Genomic DNA, 14,249 nt, shown 5'->3' with positions numbered 1-14,249 from the left:
ATGCTGAGTTTTTCCAGCACTTTATGTTTGTATAGCTAAGGTTCTAGATTTAGGTAAGGCTCACTTCAATGAGATGAGACAAAGAGTGATCACAGTAAACAGGGCAAATCTGTTAATGGGTAAAACGACAGAAGATCAATAGGAGATGTTCAAGAAGAATTTAACATGATATAGAACAAGTTTATATCCATAAGGGGAAAGAGGTCTACTTGTCAGAAAAGACAGCCATGGACAACTAAAGAGATAAGAGGCACCAGAAAACTAGGAGGAAAAGTATACAAAAATGCAAAAAGTAGCACAGACGCTGACGAATGGGAAAGATACAAAGAACAGCAAAAGTTGACAAAACAAGTAATAAGAGCTACAAAAAGGAGTATGAAAACAAACTTGCAAAAGAAATCAAAATCATCACAAAAAATTTTCACAGTTGTATTAGGAAAAATAAGTTGGTCAGGAGCAATGTGGGCCCCTTGAAACTGGTAACTGATATTATTAATGAAAATACATAAATGCGGACATGTTGATTGCATCAGTATTTACAGAGGAGGGAGAAGTCAACGTGCCAAACATCCCAATGAAACTAATATTGAATCAGGGACAGGGACTCACCAGAATGAATGTAAGCAAGACAACAGTAATGAAGAAAATAATGGCATTAAAGAATGATAGATCCCTAGGACCAGATGGTTCCCATTGAAGGATTTAAAGGAAGTATGTGAGAACATTGCCGATGACCTAACTGTAATCTTCTAAACTTCTCTCGATTTCGGAACCATTCCTTTAAATTGGAAAATTGCACATTTCACTGTGCTATTTATGAAAGATGAGAGATGGAAACCAGGGAGCTATAGATCAGCTAGTCTTTCATCTATTGTCAGGAAATTAGTAGAGTCTATAAAACTAAACACCTTGAAAATTTTCAGATGATCAGAGGGTGCCAACATGGGATTGCAAAGGTAGATCATACCTGATGAAACGAGTTGAATTTTTTGAAGACATGTCTAAAATAGTTGATATCTATGGATATTATTTATATTGACTTCTGGAAGGCATTTGATAAAGTCACTCATAAAAGACTGCTAGGTAAAATTGAAACTCATGGAATTGAAGCCAAAATATTGACCTGGTCAGGAAATTGGTTGAAGGGCAGGAGTCAGAGAGTAGGGATAATGAACAGGAACTTAAATGGCAGAATGTGACTAGTAGGGCTGAATTTTCAAAGACGGTCAGGGTCAGAATTGGACGTAGGCGGTCCTGCAATTTGGCTCCATGTCATTTCCATGTGGCATCACAATTACAACCGTTCTCAGAGAGGCCAGGTCGAGCTATGAATGGATACCTGCCCTGAAGTGGCGTGTAACCAATTTAGAACAAATTAATGTACTTAAGGGACCCATTAAAACTCCATTCCCGTGCCAATTGGGATTTCCAGTTGGCAGGTGGGCAGCCCACACCAGTCTGGAACATGTGCAGGTCAATGTGATGGCTCAGCTTTGGAAAGGTTGAGGTGGTGTGGGGAGCTGCATCTGAACCACCGAGGGAACACCCCCTCCCACCCGCCATGCACCCATAATGGCTGTCAGGCCACAGCTGGGGCTGCTGGCCATCCCATGGAGGGGTTGCACTTTCAAGATCACCGCCAGGCAGCTGTGGCCATTTTAAATATAAATAAGATTTACCTGTCTTCTCTCTCTCTCTCTCTCCCTCCAGCTTCAGATTGGCAGCTTCCACTTTGTCCCATGAGGCTACCAATCTGTGAGTGTTGGAGGGCCTGCCATTGGCTCATCTGTCTCAGAAGCCACTCTCCATCCTTAATTCGACAGTGTTTCTGCCCCCGGCCTTTAATTGGTCATTTCTTTAAACATACTACTGGATGTGTCTGGAACACACCATGCAGGGTCAGGACTCGGAGCTTGTCCCCATATCGGGTTGCCGCCCCTGGAATGAAAATGAAGCCCCTGGTATCCTAGAAAAACTTGTTTTGGGGCTTCAATTATTCATTGTGTTTATTAACAACTTAATGATGCAAATTTGCATATGACAAAGAAGGGCGGGTTGTAAATAGTGCAGATGGAAGCGAGATATTCACAGGTTAAGTGAATGGGTAAAACTGTGACAAATGAATTACAATGTGAGACAATATGAGATCATCCACTTTGGACCTAAAAAGGATAGCACAGGGGAGAATGCTCTTGTGCTTCTTACATTCAGTTGAGAGGGTTGACTGGGTATCAGTTTAAGGTTTCACCTGAAAGATGTCGCCTCTAACAGCACAGCACTCCCTCACTGTTGCACGGTACTGCCAGCCTAGATTCTGTGTTCAGATCACTGGAGTGGATTTGAACCCACAACCTTCAGAGGTGAGAGTGCTGATACCATATTAGAATGATGCTTAACAGGGCACAGATTCCACTTAGGTTCTCTGATTTATAACAGTTTTCATATTTTGAATTATTTGTCCATTATTTTTGACTCTTTAATCACCAATGGGCCTCTTTTTCTGTGTCTTTTAGTTCTTTCTGTTATTAATGTCAGCCTGTGGTACTGTGTGTCTCAGTTAGGTTTTCGTTCACTGCCCTAAGGAATATCATAAATAGCTTGAACAACAACAACTTTCATTTATGTAACAACCTTAATATAGTAAAACCTCCCAACAAATGTAAGTTGTTCACTGGGACACTTTTGCTCAGTGTGGGATATAATTACTGGCAGATTATGAGCAATTAATTTATTGGGATTTTACAATTGGTTTAAAAATAAATGGAAATGGACAAACTTGTTCATTGATTAATCAAAGTTTACAGCATTGAAAGGTTACACTGCTGGAGTGTGGAATTGGAAGAACATGTAAAGAACTATGTAAGAGGTCTCAAAAAAGAGGCAGTAAGCATTTTTTGGTGAGGTTTCTGGTATGGCCATCCTTGTAAGTTGGATTGAAAGTGGGTAGGCAGAGTGAATGATGAGAGGAGGTGTGAGAATGTATGGAAGGGATGGGTGAGATAGGACTTAATCAGGGTCTCTGGGTCATAAAGTTCCTATGCCCTAGACTTTGTTAGGGAGCTAATGCTAGTGCATACTGGTCGTGGGGTCCACCAGGGGATCTAAGCCACTATTATGAAGAATTGACCAACCAATTTTCTTTTGCAATGTTAAAAGGGCCCTGTTGTAGCCCCATTATACTAAAGGGGGTTCCACAGTTCTTCCACCAAAGTTACAGTGGATGAGTGGAAAAAACATTCATGGACATTCCCCCCGACCTATATTTTATGAAGCCCACAAACCTGAATCCTTGACTAACAGTGTGATTTCTAGGAACCAGCATGAACTCAAGATTCAGACTTTTCACATATGCACAAAACTCCAATGGAAATCACTTTGTGACATTCAACTGCAGAAAATGTCATTGTTTAGGTTGGTTTTATTGTTTCTTTTTAAAATTTGATGTTTGCGTCTTCACTATGTTACAAAACTTAGGTCCAGCTGTGATTGCTCAGTACAGCCAAGAAAACAAATTGTGGCTAAAAAGATTTTCCAAAAATATTTAATATGATTTGATTGGTTCTTTATTTGTTAATTTTTGCTGACCTTCAAGCTTAATGTGTTATTTTCAGCCTTCTTTGGTAATTCTCTGTTTGACCTCTGTTTTATTTATGTTTGCTAGGTATATTCTCTATTTTGCAGTGGTGACAATTTTTGTTTTGTAAACACAAAATTTCAGCCAATTAGGTGTAAGCGTGACTCAAAATTTGCATGTAAACAGATGTGACGCCTGATGTGTGACATCAAGATGTGGGGCCAGATTTTCTTTCTTGACACAGGGCAAGCTCACATTGGGCAGCTGAAAATGGAGAAGGAGTGAGGGAGTGGGGACCTTAAACTTAAATTTCTCGTGCGATTCCCACTGGTCGCCATTTTGACTGACATGGGAAACATGGCATTTCATGACCATTAAATTGACCAGCATTCTGTCTTCAGATACAGAGTACTTTCTCCAGTGGATAAAGTGCTCTTTTGTATTCAACAGTATTAAAAATCAGATATTAATGTGTCATCTGCACCCTGTGCTTTGATTTTTACATTGATTTGAAGTCCAGGCATCTGAGCCTTAAAATAGCTGAACAGATGCCTGACTCTTTGAAATTCCATCTGTTGAGCCTTTGAAAACAAATGACAGATGGTCATCTGTTCTGGCAACTTCAAAGACACCACTGTAATGAGCTCTGAAGGGTTTGTTTATACAGTTGTGCAGCATATTCTCTTTATGAATGCTTGGCTAATCACCAAACCTCACTGGTGGATTTAGCTCAACATGGGCTGTTGATACAGCTGTGAAAGGGACTGAGAGGTTTGTTTGATTGACAGGTTTATAAGTATTTATGCGATTAATGTGTTTTAAGAGGTTTATTGAATTGCTATTTGTTTATTTTGACAGTTTTAAGACCATTTAAAAGGAGTGCGCTTTTTCAATGGTAGTTTGATTGGCTGTGTGTTTGATTGACAGTTTTATGAGCTCATAAGCAGAGCAATCTTTTTCAAATGGAGTTTAATAGATGTTTGTTTATTTACTTATTTCATGAGTATTTCAAAGACTTCCCAATGCTATTATACAACTCATGAGCTCTGTTCATAGTGGTGAGTGGGTATGGAGGCTACATGGGGGACATGGAGGAAGCTTGGGAGTATGAACAAGCAAGGGATGAGGGCTGGGGGCCTAACAGTCACAAATGATCTGATCCAATGTCCCAATGAACAGAGGTGGGCCTTATAATCTCCCCGCTTCAGCATTTGCCTGCCTCCGTTCCCACTCAGACCTGCTTCGGGAGGCGGTAGCCCTGAATCCTGCCCAACCCCGACTCCCAGGGTGGGGGGGTGGGGGGAGAGGGGGGTGGGCGGTGGAATTACATTCGCATGAGGGTTCATACAGGACTCAGGAATGCAACGTCAAGAATGGGCCTGACTCATAATTCTCGACTCTATTATGAAAATTCAGCCCCTGATATCAGTAACAAGAGTAATGCTCAATGACACTGAAAATCTGTGTGTCATTTCTCAGCACAATTTCTGCGATTCCCCCACCAGGAACCTCATCTCTGACACCATCTTAGTTCACAAGGTCAAAGGAAGGTTCTCTGATAGGCAAGGAAGTGGAGAGGACCCACACCTTTGGAGTGCCAATCCTTAGAAAGTTTAGCTGAAGAACGGATGGCTAGTGATGTTGACCTAACCGTTGTCCCGCCAATAAATATGTTACCAACCCTGTGACCCACTGCTTCCAGCAGCCCCCCCACCCCCACCCCACCGACCCCACCCGTCTTTGTGAGGCACTAGTATGTAAAATAAAAGGTTCCCATTTCTGAGTCAAGGTCACTATTCTGAGCCTGGTTGCCCAGGTCGACCCCACTTTCACTGCTGGTTTGGCTGCTCTACTACCCTTACTAGTACCTAGCACCCCTAGACCAATTCCCATGCTACCCTAGAATCTGGTATTTCTGGGTTCCAGCCTAATTTCAAGATCATCCAGCTGGATTCCTCCTGAATGATATTCCTCCTGAAGTTATTGTGGGAGTGCATTGTCAATGCATCAGGTTTGCAAGGTCTTTGTTTATATATGTGACACCTCTCATGGTAAGACAGAGTATGCACTGTTTCATAGAATCATAGGGTAGAATTTTCCCCCTGTTGTGGGGGAGGTGGTTGTGCAGGGGCGGGCGCAGGCGGGCGCAGACTGCGCCGCCATTTTACGTGGGTGGCCCAATTAAGGCCTGCCTAGTGTGACGTGCACCCGGAAGCGCTATGCACTCCCTGTGTGAGTGGGGAGGGGGGAGTTGATTGTGTGAGGAGTACTCACTTTCACGCACGCACAACCAGGGCAACCAGGCTCAGAATGGTGGCCTTGACTCGGAAATGAGAACCTTTTATTTTACATATGTGCCTCACAAAGACGGGTGGGGGGGCTGCTGGAAAGCATAGAGGTGCCTCAGGGAGATAAGTTTTAAGTTTTAAAAGGTTAATAAAGTGGAGAAATAATTTTTATGACATGTCCCCTCATGTGAAACTGCCACATGAGCTGGGACATGCATATTAATTTTAATAAAAATTTGTGTGAAAATTTAAAATCATTCATGAAGCCTCATCCCGCCCGTGGACGAGGCTCCATGAAAAATGCGAAGGCCGCATGGACTTTCGCGTGCCCGCCAACCTTAAGGTTGGACGGGCAGCTCAGATAATTGCTTAATTGCCTTTTTCAATGGCCTTAATAGGCCTTTGACAGTTCTGAAAATCTAAATGACGTGCTGTGACGTCGGAACGCACGCCCGACATCGCCCCACGTCATTTTACATCTCGGCGAGCGTACCCCGCCCCCGTTTGCCAAGCCAAAGATTCAGGCCATAGATTCTTCCAGCACAGAAGGGGTTTTGGCCCTTTGTGCCTTTGCCCACTTTTGAAAGTGCTATCCAATTAGTCTCACTTCCCTGCTCTTTTCACAGAACACTGCAAATATTTACTTTTCAAATATATATCTAATTCCCTTTTGAAAGTTACTATTGAATTTGCTTCCACCATCCTTTAAGGCAGTGTATTCCAGATAACAAATAGCTGCTTAAAGAAAATTCTCCCACTCACTCTTTTGTTTATTTTGCCAATTATCTTAAATCTATGTCCTCTGGTTATCAACCTTTCTGCCAGTGGAAGCAATTTCTCCCTTTCTATGTTTAAATTTTGAACACTTGAACACAAAATTTTCCCTAACTTTCTGCTCTAAGGAGAACCCCAGCTTCTCTCATCTCTCCATGTAACTGAAGTTCCTTTTCCCAGGTTCCAATCTAGTAAATCTCCTCTGCACCCTCTCTTAGGCCTTGCCGTCTTTCCTAAAGTTTGGTGCCTAGAGCTGGACATAATACTCTAGCTGAGGCATAACCAGTGTTTCACAAAGGTTCAGCATAACTTCCTTGCTTTTGTACTCTCTGTCTCTATTAATAAAGGCCTGGATCCATACATTTTTCTTATTAGCCTTATCATCTTGTCTCACCACCTTCAAAGATTTTTGCATGTGAACCCTCAGAGCTCTCTGTTTCTGCACCCTCTAAATTTGTTCCATTTATTTCCCATGATTATTATCAACATCCTGGGGATTACCATTGACCAGAAACTGAACTGGACTAGGCACATAAATACTGTGGCAACAGGAGCTGGTCAGAGGCTAGGAATCCTGGGGTGAGTAACTCACCTCCTGACTCCCCAAAGCCTGTCCTTCATCTACAAGGCACAAGTCAGGAGTGTGATGGAATACTCTCCACTTGCCTGGATTAGTGCAGCTCCAACAACACTCAGAAGCCTCACACCATCCAGGACAAAGCAGCCCGTTTGATTGGCAGCCCATCCACAAACATTCGCTCCTTCCACCACCAACGAACAGTGGCAGCAGTGTGTACCATCTACAAGATGCACTGCAGGAATTCATCAAGGCTCCTTAGGCAGCACCTTCCAAACCCATGACCGCAACCATCTAGAAGGACAAGGGCAGCAGACACATGGGAACACCACCACCTGAAAGTTCCTCTCCAAGTCACTCATGATCCTAACTTGGAAATATATAGCCGTTCCTTTACTGTCGCTGGGTCAAAATCCTGGAACTCCCTCCCTAACAGCAATGTGGGTGTCCCTACGCCACATGGACTGCAGTGGTTCAAGAAGGCAGCTCACCACCACCATCTCAAGGGAAATTAGGGATGGGAAATAAATGCAGGTCTAGCCAGCAACACCCACATCCCATAAATGAATAAAAAAATAGATATGATATAGGAGAGCTGGTGAAAACTTAATTTAATTTAATTGTAAAAGAGCCCTAATGTAGCACATAATATTGAAGATATAACCATGTTAAATGCTATGTTCTGTTGATTACTTGTATTTTGTCAACGCTTAGTATTTACTTTATTACAGTAATATTAAAAAATGTTTGCACCTGAGAGGCAAAGCATGAAACACCTGACTTGGCACATTATCAGTTACTCTATTGTGTGTGTGCGTCTGCCTGTGAGTTTGGAAATACACAGGCACGCATTGCTTTTTATGTGTGAGTAATTTCCAGTTGTTGCCCCTGGTCAGTTATTATAATCAAATATTTTACTCAGCTTGCTAATTATTCTTACATCAGCACAAGATTGAATTTACTAACTGAACTGGTGAGGCTGGAATGCTTAACGTGCTACTTCATGTGCTACTATCTCTGGAGTAGCTGAAAACCCATTGAGTGCTTCAGCTTCCATTTTATATGTCGGATTAATGCATCCTCCTCAATAAGATGGGTGTTGTAAGCATTACATGATATTGCTGACTTGTTTCGATACTCAGTGGGTCTAATGGATTTATGGAGCAACCGAGCAATAATTTGAGATCCTCATGAACCAGCTGAATATGGTACTTTAGCAACAAGAAGTAGCTGTGTATGTGTGTGACATCATAAATAGAAAATACTGGTGGATATTTAGTGGAACTTCTGTTTGGGTTTCAGGGACCAGAGGAAGCTCGACACATTCTGAAACCGGCACAACTGACCAACACCAGCCTAGCCAAACGCATCCTTCTTTTTCAGTCGGGGCACAGGTTAGTAGATTACAATTTTACAGAGAAGAGAATTTACCTACTTGATTTGTTTTTGAACGTGTACAAATGCAAATCAATGTTCCAGTAAGAAATGTATTTTTCTCTTCCAATGCTGTTAGATTACTGTATGATTGCCATGGCTCATTGTCCAAAATCACTGCATGAGTAAGAAACAATGAGCTAGATTTTTTGCATCCGAAGTCCCAGGTAAATTAATTTCCAGATATTTGCACAAGGAATTGTAAGGTGTCACTGTGAATTTCAAGGACGATTACCAGGTTCTAATCTTACCTATCAATTATAGCCAGATGACCTCCGGCAATATCTGCCTTCCTGTTCTTGATACCTCTGGACTTCCCTACAATTTAGCCTTGGCCACATAGACTTTATCATCAACATGCTGCCCCTTGGTGACATAGGGGTTGTTTAAACCACAAATAACAAGCAGGTTTGGGTCAGGCAGAGGGACCAACCCAATCACTTCCGGCTTAAAGGAGATAGTAAGGTAGGTGGGCTCCCAATCTGCTCCAAGGATGTGAGCTAACGCTCCAAATAATATGATGAGGCTGCAAGCCTTATTCTTATTCTATTTTTGGAATTTAGTTATGGATAGCTGGAGGAAACCTGTTAGCCACTAAGGCTAATGGATTCAGCAGTCAAGGGCCTTTATCACGCACCTGCTGGATCCAGCTTGTATGCCTGGGTAACCCCTGTGATTGGGCACCCATCCCATGATCTTTCCCACGAGACCTCACATCTCCCTGTGCACCCCCCAAGCACCCCCTCCTCTCCACCGATCCCAAGGGTCTCTAATTCCTTTCCCAGGTTTTTGATCTCCCTATGCATCCCACCACCCCCACCAGCCTATGAAAATTTATTTGACCATGAAGTCTAAATCCAAGTTGCACTAATTTTCAGATATTTGGAGATACCAATAGCTCTTAGTATTGTGATTCAAGATTGATCCATCAATGAGACAACAACATTAAGAACAGCTTGTTCCAACTATCCAGGATCACAAAATTCAGCCAAACAAACAGGCAACCAATGACTAAGCACCAGCAGTGTTACATTACCTGAGTTTCAAGAGCTGGTTAGCCAGGCACAAGGAGTCATATGTACCATCCCAGAATAGGCGGTCTTATTAGATAACAAATTACCAGTTTTGATTTTCTTGTGTTATTGCTGAATAGTTTTGAACCTAACTAAAAGGGTAAACCGTAGTATATCGATGTGCGTCAAGGATTCACATGCAAACAACACACTGCTCTCAAAGGTATCATTCATATTTGTCAAGTTTGTATGTCTACTTCCATTGAGCCTGTTCACAGTTCTGTACACTGATGTTGAATGCATTTTTGCCTACCACAGTGCAGAAAATCAATACACCTTAATGTGGCAGTTTAGCACTCGTTTGTTTAAATATACGACAGAATTTAAATCAAAAACCTTTGTGCTAACATATTTGAATTATAGTTGGGGATTGAGGAGAAACTGGTCAACAGGGACATTAAAAAGCCTTTCTCTCCCTTCTCTCCACAAAAACACACAGGGGGCCTAAATTTGATACCCCACAAAACAGGCATGGAGATATGCACAATTAATTCACATCCATTGATTGCGATGCAGGATGCACACAAACTTGCTGCTGCATGTACTTGAATGACTTTAATGTCCAACCAGCACTAACTGTACTGTTGTTTAACTGGACCCTGAGCAGGGGTTAATATCATAAGTGGCCAGCACTACTTAAAGCTAGCCTGCATCTCTTAAAGGGGAGGCGCATTGTGGCTGGAGCAGGTGGTGACAGTCACACAGGAAGTGAATCTGACCTGTGAAGCATTAAAGAACATAGGAGAGCGTGGGCTCCAAGGTTTTCAGATGCTGCATTCAGGGTGGAGATGGTGGAAAGGAGGAGAGGTATCCTGTGTCTGGAGGGAGACAGGAAATCCTTCACTCACACATTTAGAAGACAGTGGGAGAAAATACCAATGGGTTAATGCCAAGAATCAAAAATCTCCAAGGACCTGAATGCAATACCGCAAGAAGTTGGATGCCTCACATTCGTAGTCAAGGTCAGTGAATGCATCTTCACAACCCGTATCCCAACTGCACCACTAGCCTCAGACACTGCTCAATGCACAACACTCACTGGCACGCTTCCTTCTCTCCTGAAGGACAAGGTGGCACACAACCAGAGGTAGCAGGAGCTAACCAGAGAGGGTGGGTATGCCTGCATGTCCTAACACTCATGGAGGAAAAGGCGTTGGCTATTATTGGGGTGCCAGTTACTGAGACCTTGAACCTAATCCTCCTTCTCACACCCAACTTCTACTCACACCATACAATCTTCTGAATTTCGATCTACAGCTGGTATAAGCCTGCACCTTTCACTTTGCCCCCTCACTACACCACAGCCTCAGCCTTGCGCCTTTCTTCTTTTAAGAAATGCATCCTTGCTGGGTAGTGGAGGAACAACAAGAAGAGAGTAATGATGAACACACACCATCATTCGATTTCACGCTAGCAGCCATCAGCTCAGATACTTGCACTATACCTAATTTGGACGATAGCATAGAGGCAGGATCTGCACATGGTAAGACAACTGAAAATGAAATGTAGTTAACTCTCACTGAGTTAAGAGCCTAGTGTTGCCTTATGCAACAGTGGATAGCAAACTATGAGATGTTCCAAATATATCCAACTCCAACCTAGAAGGAGCCAGACGCACAAAAGTTCATTGACGTGGTCACCTTCACAGCAACTGGAGTGCAATGCAGTTCTTGCCCTGCTCTAAGTTGTGGCTGCAGCAGGTGGCAGATTTCAGTGAGGACGTCCTTAGTGAAGTACAGACTTATCACACATTGTTCCACACCAAGGTGCAAGCAGGAAAACCGCTCGCTGAATACCCTGGGTGAATATGGTTTCCTGTTGAAAATCCTTCTCCTGCTCCTCCTTCTCCCTCTTTCAGCAGCTTGCCCTGTTCTGCGTGGCTTCTGTTCATTCTCCAAGACACGATGGGCAGTAATTTGCGAGCTTCCCAGCATTGGATTGGGGGGTTCCCCCAAAAATGGGCTGGGGGGCCCCTCTCGGAACTTCACAGGTAACGGTTTGCACGGCAATTGCCCAGATGCGCACACTTCCTCTGGGCAATTGCCCTACGCTGGCAACCATCTGAAAGTACAATTTAAATTGCAAACTTCGAATGGTTCCAACAGGATTACACCAATAGTTACTCAGAAAATGTTAAAAGAATTAAAATTTCTTCTAACTTCTGGGTAACTATTGACCCCCCCACACCCCCATCCCTCCATGGTATTCCACATTCCCCTGACCCCCCTCGGGATTCCCCCCGCCCACACGGGACTCCTCCCTCCCCCCCACCGCCCTCCACAGGACTGACTCACCCACACACACACCTGAGGCCCGACCCCCCCACAACGACCCGACCCCAACCCCCGGACCCGCCCCCCCCAACATGACCTGACCCAACCCCTCATGATACGACCTGACCCCCCCACCAACCTGACCCAAATCCCACCCCATACCCAACCCAGCCTGGCCAAGGCCCAACACCCCCCATGGCCCAACTCGACCCCCCCCCAACATGATCCACCCCCATCACCCAACAGGCCCAGCATCCCACACAATCCCCCCAAACCGCACCCCACTAGATGTCTGAACTCCCTGAGGTCCAACTCCTGCATCTGCCGAGATTTGACCCCCCCCACCCCCTCCGTGGACCAAACCCCGCGCGCCTTCCCGAGGTCCGATTCACCCGACCCCTCCCCCCACCACAACCCTCCCCCTGCCCCAAGGTCAAACCCCTCACCCCCGAGCCCCAACTCCCCACCTCTGACCACCCACCCAGGCCTCCGATCTCCCCAACCCACAAATCCTATCCATTTACCTTCTCCCAAGGACCTTTAAATTTCAATGGGACCTTTTCCTTATCTGGCTTACAGCAGCAATGCTGTAAAAAAGGGGACATGCCCTCCTTACTTCAACGGTGCTGGACTTCGACGCTGGGCCTTAGAGTCGAGCTGCACTGCCTGGATCTTGCCCAGCCTGAGTTGGAAGGTCAGGCGAGACAGGCTCGTAAGAAAAATCATGTAAAGTAATTGGGCACGGAGTGACAATTGATGCTGATTGCAATGCAGTGGAAGTTACGGCCTGATGTATTCTAAGGCAAATGCCTACAGGTGCATTCATGCCTGGGAGCAGCTGCTTTGTGCAGAAGCCTCAAACTCAGCAAGATTCCTTCAGCACCTGTTGTACCAGTCCCTGCAGCCATTCACTGCACGCACGCTGATGCGGGGGTCTAAGGGCACATCTAGCACACAAAAAGCAGGCATTAATTTGTATGGTTTGCTCTTCATAGTTGTGCATTTATAGTATTTATATACACACTTGTACTTCATCTAAAACATTGCTCAATAAAGGTGCGATTTTAACTTAGCCCACCTGGCAGGAGCAGTGCAGGAATGGGTTGGGTTCTTAAAATCTTGCATGGATACTTGTCACACAATTCCTAAACTATTCCTGTCCCACTCTGCGGCCATCTTAACTGATGATGTTTCGGACTCAAGGCAGGTGCCTACCCTAGGCAGGCATTAAAGTCAACCTCCAATGTTATCACCCAGACACCAACATGATTTTAGCTAAAATCTGTAGATTCCCTACCCAACCCCAGATCCACCAGTAAAACCTGGTGGGACTGCTGTGCAAGACCTTACTGGATCAAAGGATTTTTGCTGATGCGCTTTCCAAGAGAGTTTGCAGCTTCCAGATCATTACTTTCACACTTTTTTTTGCCTCCTGATTTACTATGTGTACAAGTATTGCTACTTTATTCCGGATGAAGCAGGAATTAGAGGAGGTGGTGCAGCAGTGTTGGCAGCAGCTGCGCCTCAGAGCAGGCCATATGTAGCCCTGCAGGTCACCTTTTTGGATCTACCTGAGAATCAATACAGGAAGAGTCTGTGCTTGCCTGGCCAGGCTGTTATAGACCTCTACAGCTTCTTGGAACAGTACCTGTTGCTTACTGGCCCTGGGGACATGTTTTGCCAATGGTTGTTGAAGTTGCCACAGGTCTGACTTTCTTCCAGGCTGTTACTGGGGTCATCTGCCACATCTCCCAGCCTTCAATACACAGCTGCATTAAGTAGGTCACTGACACCTGTTTGTCAGTGCATCATCTTTCCTATTAACCTCGGCAGTGGACATGAGAGAGCTAAGCTTTTCAGCACTAGCTGGCATCCCTCATGTGCAGGGCATCATTGACTGGAAACACATTACCATCAGGAACCACCATCATCAGGACACCACTCCATATATGCAACCATTGGCCGATCACAGGAACATTATCATACATGTGCATACAAAGTACCCAGGGAACTACCTCAGAGAATTTATCCTGAGACAGTCAACCATCTCCACAGTATTCGATCCTTTGGGAAATATGACAGGATGGCTATTGGGTGCCAAGAAATGCCTCCTACAGCCATAGCTAATGACACCCTGAGACCGTGCCACCACGCCCAAGCAGCACAAATATAATCCAAGCTGAAGACAATCAGAGTAATTATAGGATGCACCATAGGAATGCTAAAGCAGAGGTTCAAAGACCTTGACTAGTCCAG

General features: G+C 44.4%; 1 protein-coding gene across 1 annotated transcript in view; it reads left to right on the top strand.

Annotated features, from left to right (window-relative positions):
- pou6f2 (POU class 6 homeobox 2) overlaps window positions 1–14,249 on the top strand; it is an 821,005-nt gene that overhangs the window by 284,670 nt on the left and 522,086 nt on the right. Inside the window, exon 4 of the mRNA XM_078540141.1 lies at window positions 8,516–8,607. Within this exon, the coding sequence (XP_078396267.1) occupies window positions 8,516–8,607 (92 nt within the window). The remainder of the gene's footprint in view (window positions 1–8,515; window positions 8,608–14,249) is intronic.

Source organism: Cetorhinus maximus, chromosome 4, assembly GCF_964194155.1.
Source record: "Cetorhinus maximus chromosome 4, sCetMax3.hap1.1, whole genome shotgun sequence".
Taxonomy (NCBI): Eukaryota; Metazoa; Chordata; class Chondrichthyes; order Lamniformes; family Cetorhinidae; genus Cetorhinus; species Cetorhinus maximus.
Note: the sequence above shows the minus strand (reverse complement) of the source record. Positions and strands in the feature narration are given on the sequence as shown.